This window comes from Leucopleurus acutus (assembly GCF_964270905.1).
Source record: "Leucopleurus acutus genome assembly, chromosome: 4".
Classification (NCBI taxonomy): Eukaryota; Metazoa; Chordata; class Mammalia; order Artiodactyla; family Delphinidae; genus Leucopleurus; species Leucopleurus acutus.
This window is the reverse complement of record NC_139146.1, coordinates 71,084,446-71,104,602: the sequence shown is the minus strand read 5'-3', so window position 1 is coordinate 71,104,602 and position 20,157 is coordinate 71,084,446. Positions and strand designations below refer to the sequence as shown.

At 41.1% G+C, this 20,157-nt stretch overlaps 1 protein-coding gene across 3 annotated transcripts in view; it reads left to right on the top strand.

Moving 5' to 3' along the window:
- The window catches only part of TEC (tec protein tyrosine kinase), a gene marked incomplete at both ends in the record, with an annotated part of 96,855 nt that overhangs the window by 52,117 nt on the left and 24,581 nt on the right, over positions 1 to 20,157 (top strand). Inside the window, 7 exons of one of the 3 annotated variants that reach the window (XM_082837783.1) lie at positions 2,319 to 2,423; positions 5,554 to 5,635; positions 6,299 to 6,427; positions 8,725 to 8,771; positions 9,952 to 10,127; positions 13,807 to 13,872; positions 18,732 to 18,786. In XM_082837783.1, the coding sequence (XP_082693909.1) occupies positions 2,319 to 2,423; positions 5,554 to 5,635; positions 6,299 to 6,427; positions 8,725 to 8,771; positions 9,952 to 10,127; positions 13,807 to 13,872; positions 18,732 to 18,786 (660 nt within the window). Of the gene's footprint in view, positions 1 to 2,108; positions 2,424 to 5,553; positions 5,636 to 6,298; positions 6,428 to 8,724; positions 8,772 to 9,951; positions 10,128 to 13,806; positions 13,873 to 18,731; positions 18,787 to 20,157 lie in introns of those variants that run through there. The other 2 variants (XM_082837784.1, XM_082837785.1) reach the window with 2 other exon arrangements.

Here is a 20,157-nt window from a genome sequence, read left to right as displayed (position 1 = left end):
GGGCAAGTGACTTAATTTTTGTTTCTTCCGTCTATAAGATGTGTCTAATAACACTTATCTCACAGAGGATCTGAGGATTAAATGGCGCAATATTTGGACCGTATGCTCAGGAAATGAGCTTTTCCTATAGGGACTTGATATATTCCTTGACACAGTTGCTGGCACAGAACAGGTGTTGTCCTGTGGGAAACTGAGTGGAAGGGGCAGAAGGAAAGCCTGGGTGACCCAAAGTCAAGGCCACTGCAGGAGAAGAGAGCGGAGCACCCCCAAATGCCTCGTTAACAGCTTGAGCAGAAGACAGCTGAGCGAAGGCTGTTGGGTTTGGTCATTGGTGGTGTTTTTGAGAACAGCTTTAGCAGGTGTGATGAGAGGGGAGGGAAATCGCAAGTGGTTAAGGAGGAGTGGGTGGGAAGGAAATGAAGACTGGTGGTGTAATAATCTCTCTTTCAGCAAGGGAAGAACAGAGTTAGGGCAGTAGCAGGGCCAGAAGAAGGTTCTTGGTATGGATGGCAGAGGCCTGAAGGTGTCTATAAGCAGGAGAAGTAAAATCTCAGGCCATGCTCAGAATCCAGGTTGCCCCCTCAGGGACTTGGCTCCATTAATTTTGTCACCTGTTTGCAGCTGGGACCTCCAAGGTCTGGGGAGCTTTAGGATCCCAGCTTTCAGTTGGGATCCTTGGGTAATGTGTTTAACCTGTCTGAGCTGCAGTTTCATCATCTGTAAAATGAGAATTTTGTGAGCATGAAAGGAAATGACATCTGTTAAGTGCTACTACAGTGTCCTTAGCTGTTGTGTCCTTTTAACCTTCTCATAGAGGCAGGATGACAGAGAAGAAAAAAGGGTAAATCTTAGGGTGCTTTAGACCTGCAGAAGGAAGAAGTTGGGGGTGTGCTCCTGGGACAGCTGTTCTCTTCTCCATGAAGTAGGGGAATGGGAAGGGTTTGTAGCTCTGATGAGACTGGTGGGCTCCATGGAGGCCACCAGGTTCTCTCCACTAGAGATACACAGAAGACCTGAGGACAGTAGCGAAGGCCTGGCTAAGCACAAAGAGGACAGTTAGGATTGTTTCGTGACCTTCTGTAGCCAGGCACGCATGAGTCGAAAAAGGTGTGCGTAGAACTGGGGGCCGACGGAAATGCCGGGGTACGGGGATTCGTGTGCTGGGGGGTGGGCGGCAGGGGGAGAGAGGGAGGGTGGGAGGATGCACTGGTGAAATGACAGCCAGACGTCACATGGGAGCTGATGGCCTGGGAGGTTTGGCAGGTCTGAAGGTCACATGGTCACAGTGAGGATGCAGCGCTGGTTACTGGGAGCAGGATAGGGACCCCAAAGATTGTGGCCAGAGGGGAGTTTCAGAGTATTAGATGAAGCAATTTTGAATGACTAGGGCCGGGGGAGGGCTGGGTCACCCAAAATAATCCAATGTTCTTCATCTTCATTTCTCTACTTTTCTTCTGTTCTTTGTCATATGACTATCTACACCCCCTCCTAAAATAACCTTAGTCTTTATACAGCTTTTCGTGTGGGATGTATCGGTTAATATAATTCAGTAAACATTTTTTATTTCTTCATTGTATTTGTAATAATTTTTCACGGATATGGTATATCAAGTTATCTTTGCACATACTACTTTGTATCTTCCGGCTTTTTCCCTGGGATAAATTCTCAGATGTGAGATTACTGTGCTCAAGACTGTGAATGATTCGGAGGAGGGAGTCTTGGTATGTCATTAGTTACTTGCTGTAGGGAGATTTGCATTGAGCAGGGAGGAAGGGCAATAGGGAAGGAAAAAAAGAAAAAAAAGAAAAAAGAAAATTCAAATATAGACTCTGAATGGAGGCTTTGTGTGAGCGCCCTGTGTCCATCTCACATCCTCCTGAGTTCTGTGTGCTGGAGTGGAAGATGTAACTGGTGGAGTTTGCATTTGTGATTGAGTGTTTGGTTTGGTCTCTGATGCTTTCTTTTTCGGGGGAGAGGGGGTGGCTGTCATCAAGAAGTTGAAGAAGTTGCAGTGTGTGTCTGAGAGGAAGGCACAATCAAAGGGACTCTCTTTCTAAACAGATCTAGGGCTTTTGGAGGAGGGCAAGGACAGCAGTTTCATCTTTGGAAATTAAAGGACTTAATTATTTTGATTACAATCCTCATAGTGTTAGTATTTTGAATAATTTTAACAATATAGGGAGACATGATTTAGATGATTATTAAGGAAATCGTAATATTTTGAATCAGTGATTTTTTTAAAACAAATATTATTATTAATAACATTTTTTCCTTAACTTATGATTGGAATGGTTCTCCTTTTTTTTTTCTTTTAACAGAAAAAGTACAGAAAGGGATTTATTGATGTGTCAAAAATCAGATGTGTGGAAATAGTGAAGAATGATGATGGTGTCATTCCCTGTCAAAATAAATATCCATTTCAGGTGAGCTGGCATATTTTTGCGACAGTGAAATTCTGGGCTTTTAGTCATGCTTACTATTTGATGTTAGTGTTTCCTGTCATTGCTTTGTTGATTGATTTCTTTCAGCTTTGTTGAAGTATAATTGACACATAAGAATTGTATATATTTAAGGTGTACGATTTGATGTTTTGGTATATGTAAACATTGTGAAATGATCGCTACAATCAAGCCAATTGACATATCCATCACTTCACATAGTTGCCATTTTCTTTTCTTCCCTTCTTTTTTTGTTTTTTTTTTGGTGGTGAGAATACTTAGCTACCTTCTTAACAAATTTCTTATATGCAGTGTTGTTAACTGTAGTCCCCATGCTGTACTTTAGATCTCCAGAACTCATTCATCTTGCATAACTGAAACTTTGTACCCTTTGACCAACATCTCCCCATTGCCCCCCTTCACCTGCCCCTGGCAACCACTTTTTTGCTCTCTGTTTCTAAGAGTTTGTTTAAAATTCTACATCTGAGGTCATGTAATATTTCTCTTTCTGTGCCTGGTTTATTTTGCTTAGCATAATGTCCTCCAGGTTTACCATGTTGTTGCAAGTGGATGGATTTTCTTTTTTAGAGCTGAATAATATTCCACTGTGTGTGTGTGCGTGTGTGTATGTGTGTGTATATCAATTGTCTTTATTTATTCATCTGTCCGCGGACATCTCCTCATGTTTACCAACCTGAGGCTCTCAGAACCCGCTCCTTTTTGGGTTTTCATAGAGGCTTCATTACATGGGCATGATCGTTTACATCATCGGCCATTGATGATTGAACTCAATCTCCAGCTCCTCTCCCCTGCTCAGAGGTGGGGGGTAGTGGGACTGAAAGTTCCAACCCTCTAATCATGGGGTTGGCTTCACTGGCAACCAGCTCCCATCCCTAGGGGCTCTCCAGTAGTCACTTTATTAGTATAACAAAAGACACCCATATCATTCTCAGCACAGGAAATTCCAAGAGTTTTCTAGGAGCTCTGTGCTGGGAACCAGGGGAGAGACCAAATATATATTTCTTATTGTGAATCACAGTATCACAGGTATGAAAGTCATGGGCCAAATGAGGCAACTACAGCCCCACATCCCTCTTAGAGCTTTATCTTTACTTCTTTATCACATCTCATTTTCTGTCTTGTAGCAAGGTATTTGATTTATTTTTGTATCTCATGTAGTCCCAGCAAAGTGCTAGTTGGATGAGTTAATCACTGAGCAGAATATAGCAGTATTTGTTCTATGGTGTTCCCATTGCTGTTTGACCGCACTTATTTGATTAAAGTGAATGAGAAGGGATTGTCAACAAAAAATTAATCAGTCGATCTAAGAAAGAAATGGAAAATTCTATTCAAGCCAAATTTGAGTATTATAACCTGGGGAGAGAATCTCAGAAAGCTCTGAGAACTATTCTGCCCATTAGAAGTCAAGACACAGTTATGTAAGTTTATTGAGGCAGAGGGCTGGACATCGTATGACGTATTATTGACAGTTTACATATTCCAGATCTAAGTGGCATCACAGTGGGTCACGTGACCCCTTACAAGATCAGGAAGGAATGCTATCTTTTTTTTTTTTTTTTTTTTTTTTTGCGGTACGCGGGCCTCTCACTGTTGTGGCCTCTCCCATCGCGGAGCACAGGCTCCGGACGCACAGGTTCAGCAACCATGGCTCACGGACCCAGCCGCTCCGCGGCATGTGGGATCTTCCCAGACCGGGGCACGAACCCGTGTCCCCTGCATTGGCAGGCGGACTCTCAACCACTGCGCCACCAGGGAAGCCCCAGGAATGCTGTCTTTAAGGAGTTGTCTTGTTGCTGCTAGGAGAATGTTGCTCTTTAGGGTTGAGCAGGTTTTTCTGCTGTTGGGGGGGTTTGGTGATGCATAATAGAGTTATACAATGCACAGTGCGGGGAGAGAGGAGGCCAAAGGGCAGAGAAGAATTTTTTGTTTAAATTTCTCTTGTCTTGCCATAAAAATATGACTTTTATTCCACAGGATTATCTATTGAATATGGTCAGGAACAGCCAATTATTGATGAAAGAGCTATCTGTGTTCAATCCGGTGACATGGTAAAAGGAGGTTTCTAGCCAGATTTGTGTTTTGTTTTTTTTTTGTTTTTGGCCGCAAGCGGCTTGTGGGATCTTACAGGACCTTAGTTCCCTGACCAGGGATCCAACCCAGCACCCCCAGCAGTGGAAGCATGGAGTCCTAACCACTGGACCACCAGGGAAGTCCCCAGATATTTTTTTAGTCAATTGGGGTGTTTCTGCCTTGTGACTGACCATCAAGGATAAAGTGATAGACCAAAGACAAAATTCTTGGATTGGTTTCCCATGCTTAATTTTATTCTGAATATTAAGAATAAGACTGTTGAATTGCTTACCTGGAGGTACCTCTGAAGGAGGTACTGTGGTTAAAAGTTTGGGCTCTGGAGCCAGAATCCTGGCTTTCTGGATGACCAGCCAAATGCTGATGGACAGGTAACTTAAGGGACACCATTTGCAGTGCATTCTATGTGAATAGTGCCTCTGGGAGTGATCTAGAATTGGGGTGTCTTGGATAGGCCTTAGTCTCCTCCTCTGTAAAATGGAAATACTAATACCTTGATGGTAGGATTAGTTGAGTTCATGTCTGTAAAGCACAAAGTATAGAGTTGGGGTGGTCAAGTGCTTAATTAAGCTACCTACTGCAGTTATTTATAGTGGCAAAAGGAAGGTATAGGAGTGATGTTGAAACAGTAGTCCATTCATCTCAAATATTATTCAGAAAAATATTCGATTGGAGTAGTCCCTGTTATACCAAGTTTACTTAAGGAACTTTAGTTTATTAGATCGCAAGAAATAACAAGACTGGCAAGGCATCCTGGCCTCTGTATGTATATTTTTTCTGTAGAAGCACAGTCCTTTGTAAAATGTGTATCCCACTGGATGGAGACATGAAGAAATAGATGTGTTTTTGTAAGAAGGGAATCTAGGTTCTTTGGATCGGAAGTAATTGACTTTTGGTCAGTCATTTCAGAATCCTTTATTGATGCCTGTGGTGCCAAGGGCTCTGTGCTAGGCAAGATGCTGTGTCTAAGCTTTTCTCACCTGTTCCATCTTTTGTCTTATTTCAGGTTGTGCATGATGCCAACACACTTTACATTTTTGCACCCAGTGCACAAAGCAGGGACCGGTGGGTGAAGAAGTTAAAAGAAGGTAAAACTCATATAATGAAATATTAATCTGTACATAATTTCAGAATATAACATTGTTGTCACTAAGAAAGAGATACGGCTAGTGTATCTTGCATTTATAATCTTTTAATCTACAATAAGTGTTTCTCCAAGAACGTTCTCTGTTACTGTAAGTGACACATGTTGAAGTTAACTTCCTTTTTTATAATCTGGTTCCTTCTAGTGGCATATACATAGTTTTTAAGAAGAACATGCTTTCATTTAATGTGTAATACATTTGGAGGTGACTAAGCACTGGGCTTTTATGGTAACAGGATTTGGTATTTTCTAAGAAATTGCCTATGTAGTCAACATTTGATGCAGATGAATTGACTTGTATGTAAAGTATATTAATCAGTGATTTGACCTGCATAATCCTCATCGCTTTTTCTGCAGAACAAAATGGTGGTGGGCTGACTTTTGTGTTTATCCATCACGGTGTAGCAGAGGTCACTTCTGTTACCAAGGGTGCCTCACCCTTTCACCTTGTGGTGAAAGAGAACTCTATGGATTTTCTGAATGCTGGATTATATGTTATGAAGGTTTCCTCATAATAAATGTAGTATTTGAGAAAGAATGATCAACCGGAAACATTCTGTTATCTCTGTACATTTCACTCATCATTTAATGTGTCTATGAATTACAGAAATACAGAACAACAATAATATTATGATTAAATATCATCCTAAATTTTGGGCAGACGGAAGTTATCAGTGTTGCAGACAAACTGAAAAACTAGCGCCTGGATGTGAAAGATATAATCTGTTTGAAAGTAGTAAGTATTAATTTTATTCTGTGGTTATATTGTGCTCAGGATGTACATACTGTTGGTATTATTGGGAGAAAGTGACATGATTTTGATTTTGATGTTGGTTAAATATGGCCTTCACACTTTCTAGCATGGTGTAAACATAGTGTAGGTGTATTTTTGTAAGAATACTTTTATTTAGTGAGCAGTAGGACCATCTCATGGAATCAGAAGGTCTGTTTTGGGGAGTTTTTTTTTTTTTTTGGCGGTATGCGGGCCTCTCACTGTTGTGGCCTCTCCCGTTGCGGAGCACAGGCTCAGGATGCACAGGCTTAGTGGCCATGGCTCACGGGCCCAGCCGCTCCATGGCATGCGGGATCTTCCCGGACCGGGGCACGAACCCGCGTCCCCTGCATCGGCAGGCGGACTCTCAACCACTGCGCCACCAGGGAAGCCCTGTTTTGGGAGTTTCTATCACAATATGAAAGCCTACTAAAAATGACTCTGTTAAAACTGTGAGCCTAATGTAGCACCATCAGCAGCTTTTCTCTTCTCTTTTTTTTAAGCTTTACTGAGGTATAATTAACAAAATTGTAACATACTTAAATTTTACAATAAGGTGACTGGATATACTTATCTATCCATTGGAAAGGGTTCCTCCCATTGAGTTAATAAACACATCCATCACCTTGCATGTTTACCTTTGTGTGTGTGTGTGTGTGTGTGTGTGTGTGTGTGTGTGTGTGTGTGTGTGTGTGAAAACATTTAAGTTCTACTCTCTTGGTAAACTTGAGTTATACACTACAGTGCTGTCAACTATAGTCATCATGTTATATGTTAGATCCTCAGACCTTATTTATCTTTTTTCCTTGCTCTCTCTATATTTTAATTGAGTTGTAATTAACATACCTTATTCATCTTATAACTGAAAGCTTGTACCCTTTTACTAGCATCTCTATTTCCTCCACCCCCCATCCCCTGGCAACCATTTTTCTACTCTCTATTTCTATGAGTTTGACTTTTTTTTTTTAAGCTTCCCCATGTAAGTGATACCATGTGGCATTTGTCCTTCTTGGTCTGGCTTATTTCACTTACCATAATGCCCTCCAACTTTATCCATGTTGTCACAAATGATAGGATTTCCTTCTCTTTCCAAGGCTGAATAATATTCCATTCTCTCTATATATGCCACATTTTCTTTATCTAGTCATCTGTTGATGGATGTTTAGGTTGTTTCTATATCTTGGCTATCGTGAATAATGCTACCGTGAACATGGGAGTGCAGATATCTCTTTAAGGTATTGATTTTGTTTCTTTTGTGTATATACCCAGAAGTGGGATTACTGGATCATGTGGTAGTTGTATTTTTAATTTTGGGGGGAACCTCTATATTATTTTCCATAGTGGCTGCATCAGTTTACATTCCCACCAGCAGTGCACAAGCATCCCCTTTTCTCTACATCCTTACCAGCATTTGTTATCATGTGTGGTTTTTATAATTGCTATCCTAATATGTAGAAGGTGGTATCTTATTGTGGTTTGACTTGCATTTCCCTAATGATTAGTTATGTCGAGCACCTTTTAAGGTACCTGTTGGCCATTTGTATGTCTTCTTTAAAAAAAAGTGTCTGGGGCTTCCCTGGTGGCGCAGTGGTTGAGAGTCCGCCTGCCGATGCAGGGGACATGGGTTCGTGCCCCAGTCCGGGAAGATCCCACATGCCGTGAAGAGGCTGGGCCCGTGAGCCATGACCGCTGAGCCTGCGCGTCCGGAGCCTGTGCTCCGCAACGGGAGAGGCCACAACAGTGAGAGGCCCGCATACCGCACAAAATAAAAATAATAATAATAAAAAATTTTTTTAAAGTGTCTGTTTAGGTCCTTTGTCCACTTTTAATTGAGTTATTATTATTATTTGTTTTAACTATTGAGTTGTGTGAATTCCTTGTATATTTCGGATGTTAACCCCTTCTCAGATATGTGGGATGAAAATATTTTCTCCCCTTCTGTTGGTTGCCTTTTCATTTTGTTGATGGTTTCCTTTGCTGAGCAGAAGCTTTTTGGTTCCGATGTAGTCCCATTTGTTTACAGTGAACAAGGCATGGCCCCAATCCCTGTGGCATTTACAGTCTGTTCAAGAAGGCAGAACTACAAACCGGCTTTAACAGCATTTAAAAAAATCTGTTCTAAAATAGTATTACGAGCGAAATGCACCAGAGTGAGAGAGTCTGAGTGGACTTCTTGTTAGGGGTTCATTTTTACTTTTCCTTAAAACTATCCATCATTGGTAGATGGCATTTTGACCTGTTTTTGTCGTTGTCATTTTCAGGTATAAGAAAAGCACTACCTCGAGCACCAGCACCAGAAACAAAGAAGGTAAGCTGGTCTTTAACGTTTGGAAACATTTGCAGTTTATTAAGTATGTTTATGTTCATTCCTGTGATGCTGCTCCCTGCAAGGATCACATCGGAAATGGATAGACTATGGCTCACTTGATTTTTTTTTTTTTTTGGTGTCAAATAACGTCAATTTAATTGTATCAGATATTACCATCTGGCATTCTGCCTGTATTTTGGCTTCGAGAATTATACAAGAGGCGTGGGACTTTAAAGGAATATTTCAGTCTTAAGATCACAGTATTATGACGAAGGAGCGACTGTGAATAGCGGAGTGTGGTAGAAAACACATGTTTGGACTCACGAGGAGCCTGATCCAGCATGAATCTGATATGAGTGACTTCGGGTGGGATACTTCAGCCATTGTTTCCTCAGCTGTAAAATGGAAATTATATACTCTACTTCATGGGATTAGTATTAAGAATAAATGAGAATGCAGGGGAACTTATTTACAAAACAGAAACAGACTCACAGATGTAGAAAACAAACGTATGGTTACCAGAGGGGGAGGGGGATAAATAAGGAGTTTGGGATTAGCAGATACAAACTACTATATATAAAACAGATAAACAACAAGGTCCTACCGTATAGCACAGGGAACTATATTCAATATCCTGTGATACACCGTAATGAAAAACAATATGTAAAAGAATATATACTGAATCACTTGGCCGTCCATGAGAAACTCACACATTGTAAATCAACTATACTTCAATTAAAAAGAAATGAGAAACAGTATGCTAGCTAGGTACTAAGAGTGTGCCTTGCACACAGCAGGCACAAAGCAGTGCAGATTCCTTTGAGTGGGAGGAGACCTGACAGAAGTAGTTCTGCTTTTCCCCACTGCAGGCCGTTAAATGGTGGGTCTGCCTTTAGTCCTCCTGGTTTCTACTTACGTTACCCTTGCCTCTCCCTGGAAAGCTAGTCCTGACACTGAGCAGAAGCCGTTTGATGTTTAAAGACAGCTTTTGCTCTTGTCCTAAATTCTGAAGCCCATGAGAGGTCCAGTAGCATCAATATCATCGAACTCATGGTGCGGGTTCACCAGATTATCTAAAGCAGACTTTATACTGTGGGGACGTGCGCATTGCTTGGTGTTTTACTGCACACCCAGTTTCGAACAGAAGACTAAACTTTTATATGTTACCTCCTTTTCTTAGCGAAGGCCTCCCCCACCAATTCCACCTGAAGAAGAAGGTAATAGTGAAGAAATAGTTGTAGCCATGTATGATTTCCAAGCGACAGAAGCACATGATCTCAGATTAGAGAGAGGCCAGGAGTATATCATATTGGAAAAGAATGATGTTCATTGGTGGAAAGCAAGAGATAAATATGGGTAGGTATTCCTTCTCTGTGGATGATACACAGTGGGTGGCTGGGAGTGAAATACTGAGTGAGAAGAGGATAACCTGTAACTGTTACGTAATGAGGCTAGTTCAGCGGCCATAAATGAAAATATGTTATTACTTTGCAGTAACACAATGTATTCTTAGTAGTGACTCCATAAATATAAATGAATCAACCCCTCCTTTCCAGAAATTAGAATCCATTACACCGGTCTCTTTCTCATCCATTATGTCTAATTGGATTGTTTGCTCTTGGGGGAAATTACATTTTAGGTCCCTTCCCCCCGCACCCCACCCCCAAGGTAAAGTAATCTTAGATTTGTCTAAGAGAGAGAGAATGGGTATGTGTGTGTGTGTGTGTGTGTGTGTGTCTTTCTGTCTATATGTGCATATGCGTCTATGTCTAAAATACATACATTCAAGAAATTTAAAAACAAACATTATTTATACAAAATAATTTAGGATTTAAAGAGAATAGTCCTTTCAATCTTATTATTGGTAAATAATGGGTAAATGTGGATAAACATAGGGGATGAGTCTTCGGCTTCATTGAGAAAGCTCTGTATCCTGAGCTTACCTCTGAAATATAATCCTGTTTATATTCTGAGTTCCTGTGGATAGGAAGAGGAGGACTTTTTTGTCCTGGTTAGAGCATGTCCTCCCTCCAAGTCTGCTTTCTCACCTCCTGTCCCACCCCCAGTTCTAGTTCTCTGTTCCTCAGGTCACTTCTGGAGAAGCAGTGGAAGCCTCTGGGTTGGGCAGGGTCCGTGTCTTCTGCTCACTTCTCAGCAGTGGTAGATCTCCTGAGTGCTGGTTTGCTGTGCATTATTACCTTTTTGGAAACCTTTTAATCTATGTTTTTTACAAGAAGGTCATCACTGATTTTTTTGGTCAGACACTGTAGAATATTGAGTTTTATTTTTTATTATAGGCATTTTCAGATATCCAAAAAGTACATCATAGTATAATGGAGCCTCTTGTCACTTGACTTCAGAAATTACCAACATTTGGCCAGTCTTGATTTTAAAATCTTCCCAACTGTTTTTTCTCAAGTATTTAAAACTAAATTCAAATCATCATGTCATTTCACCCCTAAGTCTAACTGCTAAAGATTTTTTTAAACAACTGCTGTGTCATTATCATACTTAATAATAAGTTAAAAAACATCATCTGTAGGCTTTCCTGCAACATTTTCAGGACTAGAAGAAGAGTACAAATAAAAGCCCAGATATCATATGTTTAAATATTTAGAAGTTATAAGTCAAGCTAACAAACTGGTAAATAAGATATAACTTATCCTCCAGCTTGACAAACATACCTTCAAAATGACAAGGAAGGCAAGGTTTGGATTGGAGTTCCATGCCAGAATGTGTTAGTGCACAGAGAGCCAGCTCCCTGAGGTGTCTCCCTTCTCTCTTCCCTTCTGCCCTGGGCTCCATCTCACGTGTACCATGTAAATCTCCCAGCCGTACATCCAAACTCTGTCCACATGGTTTGCAAAAGCCACCCCCCAACTTGGTCACTCCTTGGACCTGGGCTGGAGTGGGTGCACACAATCAGCATCATTTGCTTTTCAAAGGATGAAACCCATTGGGAAGGCCCGTGTAGGCCTTGGTAGTGGGCAGAGAATTCTAGGGCCCTAGTTACACAGATGATGGTCCAGAGGAGGGCTGAGGGATCATGGGCTTTAGCATCCTCTCGAAAGTGTGAGGTCAGAGCAAGGGCCCTCTGGCCCAGGTCTAAGGATAGTACCAACTCTGTAATTCTGGTTTCCCTTGATTAGCTCTAATCTGTATTTTACAGTTTAATCAAGGTTAAAACAAGGTCCACACATTGCATTTTGGCTGATAGGTCTCACGTCTTTCTTTTATTCTGTGACAATCCCTAGCCTTTTTTTTCCTCATTTTTGATTTATTGATAAAACCAGGTTATTTCTCTATGAAATGAGCCACAATCTAGATTAAGCTGTTTGCTTCCACATGGTGTCATTTAATATGTATCTCTGTCCTGTATATCTGGTTGTTCCGCTTCTGATGATGCCAGGATTACTCATTGGTTCAGGTGTCAACATTATTCCTCTATCATAAAGTTCTTTATCAGTGTTTCACCTAATGATTTTGGCATCCATTGATGATTGTTGCTTAGATCCATTAGGGATAGCAAAATGGTGATTTTTCTAATTCTGTCATTCCATCTGCATTTATTAAATCTCTAAAGAAGAACTGCCTCATGAACCAGTTCATTTAGTTCATGCAGGAAAGGCAAGATACATTTTGGATTCTTATCTTTTACCAACTTTTCAGAATAATGAGTTGATGACCAAGCTTCCTCTGTTGATAACAATGGTAACCAGTAATGTTTTGTGTTATTATAGATGCTTATATATTTGGTTTCAGTCTATTGCAGTCATTATTCTTTTTACTTGAATTGTCCCATCGTGGGTCAGTGGTAGCTATTTTTGATTGGGGACGCTTTTAGTCTTTCTCAGCTACCCTGCTTTCTGAATAAAATAAAATAGCTCAAGTTCATCTTGTATTTTTCCTGGCCAAACCTGCAGTTTGCCATTTCCCCAAGGAGTTCTGGCTCCTTGTAGCAAGAAGCAATATTTAGAGACAACGGTTGGGGTGCTTGGATTCTAATTGCTCCTGGACTGTTGTTGCTTCTAGGTCTTTCTCAGTGCAACAGAGCTACATGTATGCACTGGTACGTGTGTGTGTGTGTGTGTGTGTGTGTGTGTTATGAGTGCTTACTAATAGTTCAAATTCAAATTTAAGATTACAAGGTTTTTACTCAACTTAGAAATTTTGTACATGTATCTCTTTTATGCTGAAATTCTTGGCTGTAACCAAAATTTTACCTAATATGATCGCTCCTTAAACTGTAATGTGCATAGGAGATAGGAGTCATCTGGGGTAAAATCATAGATTCCATAGGCCCACATAGCCCTTCTCAGTTTAGATCTCTTGGGGTATGACCCAGGAATTTGCTTTTTTTTTTTGTTGTTTTTGGTTGTGCACCACGCGGCTTGCAGGATCTCAGTTCCCTGACCAGGGATCGAACCCGCACCCAGTGCATTGGAAGCACAGAGCCTTAACCACTGGATCGCCAGGAAGTCCCAGAATTTGCCTTTTTAACAAGTGACCTGATGATACTGATGTAGATGTCAGGCATGACCCTCTGTGAAACAATGCACTACACAGACTGTTGAGGTATTGGAGTGATGGGTGTTTTTATCCAACACTTCAACTTTTCTGAAGTAGTGGTTTCGTTAAAACATCCCAAGAAATTGTGAATTCAAAAGAAGCATCGTGGAATATTAGGAAGGGCTCTGAAACTAGTCACAAGTTCAGAATTCAACTTATGGCCCTGTTGCTGGCTAGCTTTGAGACCTTGAGAAAGTCTCTCTCAACGTTTCTAAGCCTTAGTTTCCCCACCAAAAAGTGGGTACAATAATGCCTGCCTACCTCAGAATTTTTGTAAGGATCAAATGAGGAAGTCCTTTGTAAAGCATCAAATACTGTAGCTATATTTACTTACTGGGGGTCAGCTAGTCTTTCTTATAAGCTTTAGGCAGTTTTATACTTTATTCCAGAAAGGCAGTAATTTTTCTTTTAGTACTCTCTCAGTAAAATAATTTCAGTTTATCTAAAGTATTTTTCTTATTTCTAGGAGTGAAGGATATATCCCAAGTAATTACGTGACAGGAAAGAAATCAAACAACTTAGATCAGTATGAGTAAGTAAAAGGTTATTTTATGAATGTGGAGGACTAGAAAATGTTTTTATTTTCCTACTTATGTAAGACATTTTGGAGATTAATGGTTATCTTTCATTATCTTTAGAAGGATGTACTAACTTAACTCAGTTGTCTAGGATGGTAAATAGACGTTGTGAGAATTAGTTTCTATAATACACTTTACCTGAAGGTACTATGTGTGAATAGAATTATGGAAGTGAATATAATTGAATTGATTTTAAACGAATCATAGCTTTAGCTGACTTTGAAATACTTCTTCATTCAAGAAATCAAAATACAGTTTCCCCGAGTGGCCTTTAAAAAAACATTTGATTGTTTCTTTTTTCTAATTATAATAACAATATGTGATTATTGTTTTAAAATTCTTTGAAAATATGAAAAATGTTAGAGAAATTATTCGGAAATCAACTAAAGTTGACCTCTGTCAACATTCATATATTTCCTTTCAATCTTTAGAATCATGCTGTATATACTGTTTTACATCCTGTTTAATTCACTTAATAGTATGAGTGTGAGTATTTCCTCATGCCATTAAATGTACTTCGAAAACATTTTAATAATTGCATTATATTTCATTCAGTCGTGAATTCTTCAAATGTTTACTGAGACCTTAGTGTGTATCAGGCACTGTGTGAGGCCTTAAGGGGTACAACCAGACATACGGCACATGGATGTGCAATACTTTATATAATCATTTCCTTATTTGTGTGGCATTATGTTGTTTAGGCATCTTTACTATGTAAAAATACTGGGATACCTCTTCCTGCTTATTGTCTTAAACTAGATCTCTAAAAATCTGCATACTGAGCTAAAAGCTAGTTATGAACGTCTTAAGACTCCTAATCATGCTGTCAGATTACTTTTCAGAGAAACAATGAGCTGCTGTTTATATGCTCACTAGCAGTGCATGGCCAGGTTTTAGTGAGAGGCTCATATATACCAAATATATATGAGCCTTTTGTGGTCATTCTGAGGTGGTGTACTGATGCTTCATTCACTTCTTTAAAAACAACACTGTCACCACCACCACCACCACCACCAAGCTGTTTCCTCTGTCCATGTTACTTCCTGTAATGTGAGTGTACCTTAAAAGTCTAGAAAAGGATTAACAGATTCAAAAGTCCTAGCACTCGGTGGTGTGACCCCTCAAAGTTGTTTTAGAAGTAGGTAAGGGTATGAAAAGCATGTAACTAAAAAAAAAAAAAAAGTTGTTTTAGAAGTAGGTAAGGGTATAAAAAGCATGTACCTAAAATAGTGGTTTTGTTCTTGAAGAAATTTTAGGAAAATAGAGTAAATCCTTAGAATTAGGGCAGATGCTAAAAGGTAAAAACTTGGACCTGATTTTAAAGGGATCTGACCGAGAAGTAACTGGTGATTTCAGGAGGGATGTGCTTGGAAACCAGATAATCCTTATCTAAATGGGAGAACTCCCCTTATGACTCATGGGATTACAAATAAGGGTTTTACGAAGTTTATGATACACTGCCATGCAATTTTTGGGTGCCTGACTCCACCTCGGCATGACCGAGTGAACTTGCCGTGGGAGTCCCCTCAGCCAGCTGCCCAGGGACTGGGGATTCCATGTGGCGAGGTGCCAGCCCTGACTGGCTGAGAAAGGAAAAACCTGTTCTCGGTGCTGACAGTCACTCCTGCTGTCTTTCCACTCCACTGTTTGTGTTAGATTTTGCTAAAGCCCATCCTGTAACACGTCTTAAATGTCTCCAGGGTTAAAAAGCCTTTTGCCAGCTGCTGAATCAAGAGCCCTTCTGCTGTTTGTTTGCGGGCAGGAGGCGTCCAGGCAATAACTGTCCACTGGGCTGGGCTCAGGACTGGCAGCCTGCAGCTCCCAGGGCCGTCAGTACCCTGGTTCCCACCCCCACACCCAGGTCCCGGCTGGGGGAAGACAGGACTATCGGAAGTGCTGCAGGAAAGAAACTGGGCTCGTTGTGGTCAGTAAGATGTTCTTGATGGAAGCATGCTAAAGGAGGAAGGCGACAGGAATGCAAGGACCCTTAGAACAGGAAAAGTCTAGGACAAGGCTTTGCGTGGGTGATCCAGGAGGCAAGGGCCAAAGTGAGAACCGGCAAAGATTATATAGCTCGTTGGTTGGTTGTTTTCAATTTTTTGTTAGTTTATACCTGTTGCCTCCATTTTCTAATTTACCCAACCCACCCTCTCCAAGAAGCTTGGCCAGGATCCATCGTTTCCAGAAGGTTGTCCCCAAAGCTGCTTTCTCTATTCTCTATTTCCTCTATTCAGACAGCACTATGAAGTCCTGTCCCTCTGGAGTGTTTGAAGTGACTAGCCAATCTGAAACCCTCATTCCCATTAGGGTTTTGATATCTAAGAATGGAATGACAAGTTACTTACAAATCCTGGGTATTCTTTCTAGAAGTATATAGTTCCTTTGTCAGGGGACGCTAACTAACCTCCAACAGGCATTTCTGGGCCGGGCTCGTGGGCGACGCACGCGGGCTGGCGTCTGGGCGGCAGCTCTCCGGCTCACCACGTGTGCATCGTTCTTCCCTACAGGATGCGTTCAGCAGAGCCACTCTTGTCTTTCCCTCCTTGCCTGGTGATAGGTATCATGGAAGAGGAAGAGAAGCCACAAAGAACCGTTAGGAAATACTCACCACGAGATGAGTCATCTTTTTTTTTTTTTTTTTTTGCGGTACCCGGGGCTCTCACTGTTGTGGCCTCTCCCGTTGCGGAGCACAGGCTCCGGACGCGCAGGCTCAGCGGCCATGGCTCACGGGCGCAGCCGCTCCGCGGCATGTGGGATCTTCCCGGACCGGGGCACGAACCCGCGTCCCCTGCATCGGCAGGCAGACTCTCAACCACTGCGCCACCAGGGAAGCCCGATGACTCATCTTTTGATTTGTTCATCACTCCTTCCTCCTTTCCTTCCTTCAACGTACCCTTCAGGGTCTGAGTTTATATCCTAGGGAGGAAAACATCCTTTCTGGGGAAACTGCAAATACCATACAAATGACCACTTAGAATAGGATTTGTGCTGTGGATTTTTTTTTCTTTCCTTATTTCTTTTATCCCTTCCCAGGAGCTTGAATATACCAAGTGAGGAAAGGACCTTTTTCTTTCTCTGAGTATCTTATATCGAATTTCTCTTGAGAGCCACAATCTAGCTTTACTGATTTCTTGCATCTGAACATGAGCCTGAGCCTCCATCACTTATTCTCACTGTGAAGATGTGGGCTTGGATCTCCTGTGATTAATAAAGAGAATTTTTTGTTTTCAATCTTTCAGGTCCTGCTGGTTTATAATGCATAATGAGAGCTGCAGCTATCTTTTCTAATTAACTTTTATGGTTGTTTTTGGTATCCCGACAAATATTTCTCCTATCAGTGGGAAAGCTTTAGGGACAGAATCCATTCTGTTCTCCTCATTTATTTTATCCCTCAGTTGCGTTCAGAAATTGATCAGAATTTAAATTTGTAATTTTGTTGAACTTGGTCTCAGTTCATAAAGTGGGGTCCACAACAATGAGATCTTAATACCCACAATTCTGAGGCCTGGTTAATCACTTCAGGCTCCAAATAAAATAACAGTTTTTGGCTTGTGTTGAGATTATAATTTGTGTTTGTCCCCTCCAACTGCATGAAAGAATCCAGACCAAAAATGATCTTGTATTTTTTTCTTTGTATTTTTCCCTTCCTCAGTCAGGGAAGGCCTTTGTATTCGCTTGTCTCGGGGTGTTTGCTGGGCCAAAAGCAGGTGCTGTTTCTTTTATAAAAGGCTGAGGCAGTGGTGGAAACTTCACGGGTTTAGAGGGGCCAAGCTGATTTCATAACATTGGAATCCTTGGGAAATAGGACTGGATGGAGGATTCTCTGCCCACTAAAGTCCATCTAGAACAAACAACACAACACAACACAAAAATCCAAGTTTAAAGCTGACAGTCTGAGTTCATCTTCTTTGACCAACTTGCTCGTAATCCCCTGGAGAGCATGGGCTAGGGGAAGCAGGGAGAGGGGAGTACCTCTGAGGATGAGGTGGGAGATGGCAGTATCCATCTTTCCTTAGGAAAGATTTCTCAAAGGTTAAGCAGGGGCACCGATATGCAGGGGCTTGGCACAGAGTGGTGGCAGGGCAGGTGCCACTGCTTGGCCCTGGTGGGATTCCTACAGTAGACCTTCGGAGGGCTGCCAGGGGTCGGGGCTGTGCTGGAACCAGAAAGTCTGGAAGACCCAGGAGGCCTGCTCTTCTGTTTTGCTCTGTTTCTTTCAATACTTGGGACCTTCGTGAAATTTGCGGGGGAGGCTTCATGATGAGTGGAGATGAAATCTCCTGCCTGTTGGGGGTTTGGGATTAGATTTAATTGGAATCCAAGACAATAACGTGGTGACATTTCCTGCGTATTTGAGTCAGTGGGGTAAAATTCATTCTTGCTATTATCATAATAGTTAAAAATTGGAAATGATTTTTATGTTAAATAATGAAGAATCCCTTAAATAAATGATGGTGCATCCAGACCGTGATGCACAGGACTACATCGCTTTGCAAAGGTGTGTATCGTGTACCGTTATATGAAAGATTCAGGTTCTGGTATAGCAAGTGTAGCTTGACCTCACTTTAATACAGCAAATAAGAATGTTGGCATACCTATGTGTCTTCATAAAAATATAGGTAGAAAAAGTCTGCATGTATGTGTATCCAAATGTTACTAGTGGTTGTCTATATTACTGAGATTATGAATAAGGCCTTGTTCTTATTTATTGTTTGTTATTGATGAGTAATATTATCAATACCTTGCTAATCCTAAAAAGAAAAAAGAACAATTTTAAAAACCTGAGGCCTTAAACATACCTTTTTCTCTTCAGATGGTATTGCAGAAATATGAATAGAAGCAAAGCAGAGCAACTCCTTAGAAGTGAAGTAAGTGTTTGTACTTGTCTTGTGGGTTTGGTTTCAGCACAAAATCAATGGTAACGAATCCCTGATGAGTAATTCCACCTACCTCTGTTTCTAAAGCCCAAAAAGTACTATGGCGTAAGTACAAGTTTTGGTTTTTTGAAATCATTTAAAAGTAAAGACTGCTCTGTTAGTTTCCTGGGGCTGCTGTCACAAAGTACCACAGACTGAGTGGCTTAAACAGCACAAGTTTGTTGTTTCATGGACCCAGAGGTTAGAAGCCTGCAGTCCAGATGTCAGTGGGCGTGGCTCCTTCTGGGGGCTGTGAGGGAGGGATCTGTCCCAGGCCCCTCTCCTTTTCTCCCCATGGTTCTTCCCTCTATGCATGCCTGGCTCTGTGTCCAAATTTCCCTTTTATAAGGACTCCAGTCATATAGGATGAGCCCCCCACCCCACCCCATGACCTCATTTTCACTTGATTCCCTCTGTACATCTCCACAGAAGGTCACATTCTGAAGTACCAGGGGTTAGAACTCCAGAGTATGTTTTTTGAGGGGGAAAGAATTAAACTGATAACAATAGGTAATAGCTATACATGGGCAACATTTCTTTACTGTTTCTTACTGATTTATCATTTGCTACCTTGATATTAGTACTTGACATGTGTTTTTCCTTTTTGCTTGAAGTTCTTTGTTTTAAAATAGTTTACATCAGTGTTACGTGCTATCTTTTATAAATTAAGTTTTAATACAATATATAGTTGCCTTAAGAAATGTGCTAAAATTCTTACACTTTACAAAGAAATAAAGTGGAAGGATGAAATCTACTATAGAGGAAACTAAGTGGACTTAATGAGGAGACAACCTGAGTCTAGCTGTGACTTTTCTAGTGTTTTTTGCATCTGTAAGACAGAGAGGTTGGATTAGAAGATGACCTCTGCAGTTCTCTGCATTTATGATCTAGTTATTCTATTTAGTAATTGCTCCCAGTCTTTTTTTTTTTTACATCTTTATTGGAGTATAATTGCTTTACAATGGTGTGTTAGTTTCCGCTTTATAACAAAGTGAATCAGTTATACATATACATATGTTCCCATATCTCTTCCCTCTTGCGTCTCCCTCCCTCCCACCCTCCCTATCCCACCCCTCTAGGTGGTCACAAAGCACCAAGCTGATCTCCCTGTGCTATACGGCTGCTTCCCACTAGCTATCTACCTTACATTTGGTAGTGTATATATGCCCATGCCTCTCTCTCTCGCTTTGTCACAGCTTACCCTTCCCCCTCCCCACATCCTCAAGTCCATTCTCCAGCAGGTCTGCGTCCTTATTCTTTTTTTTTTTTTTTGCGGTACGCGGGCCTCTCACTGTTGTGGCCTCTCCCGTTGCGGAGCACAGG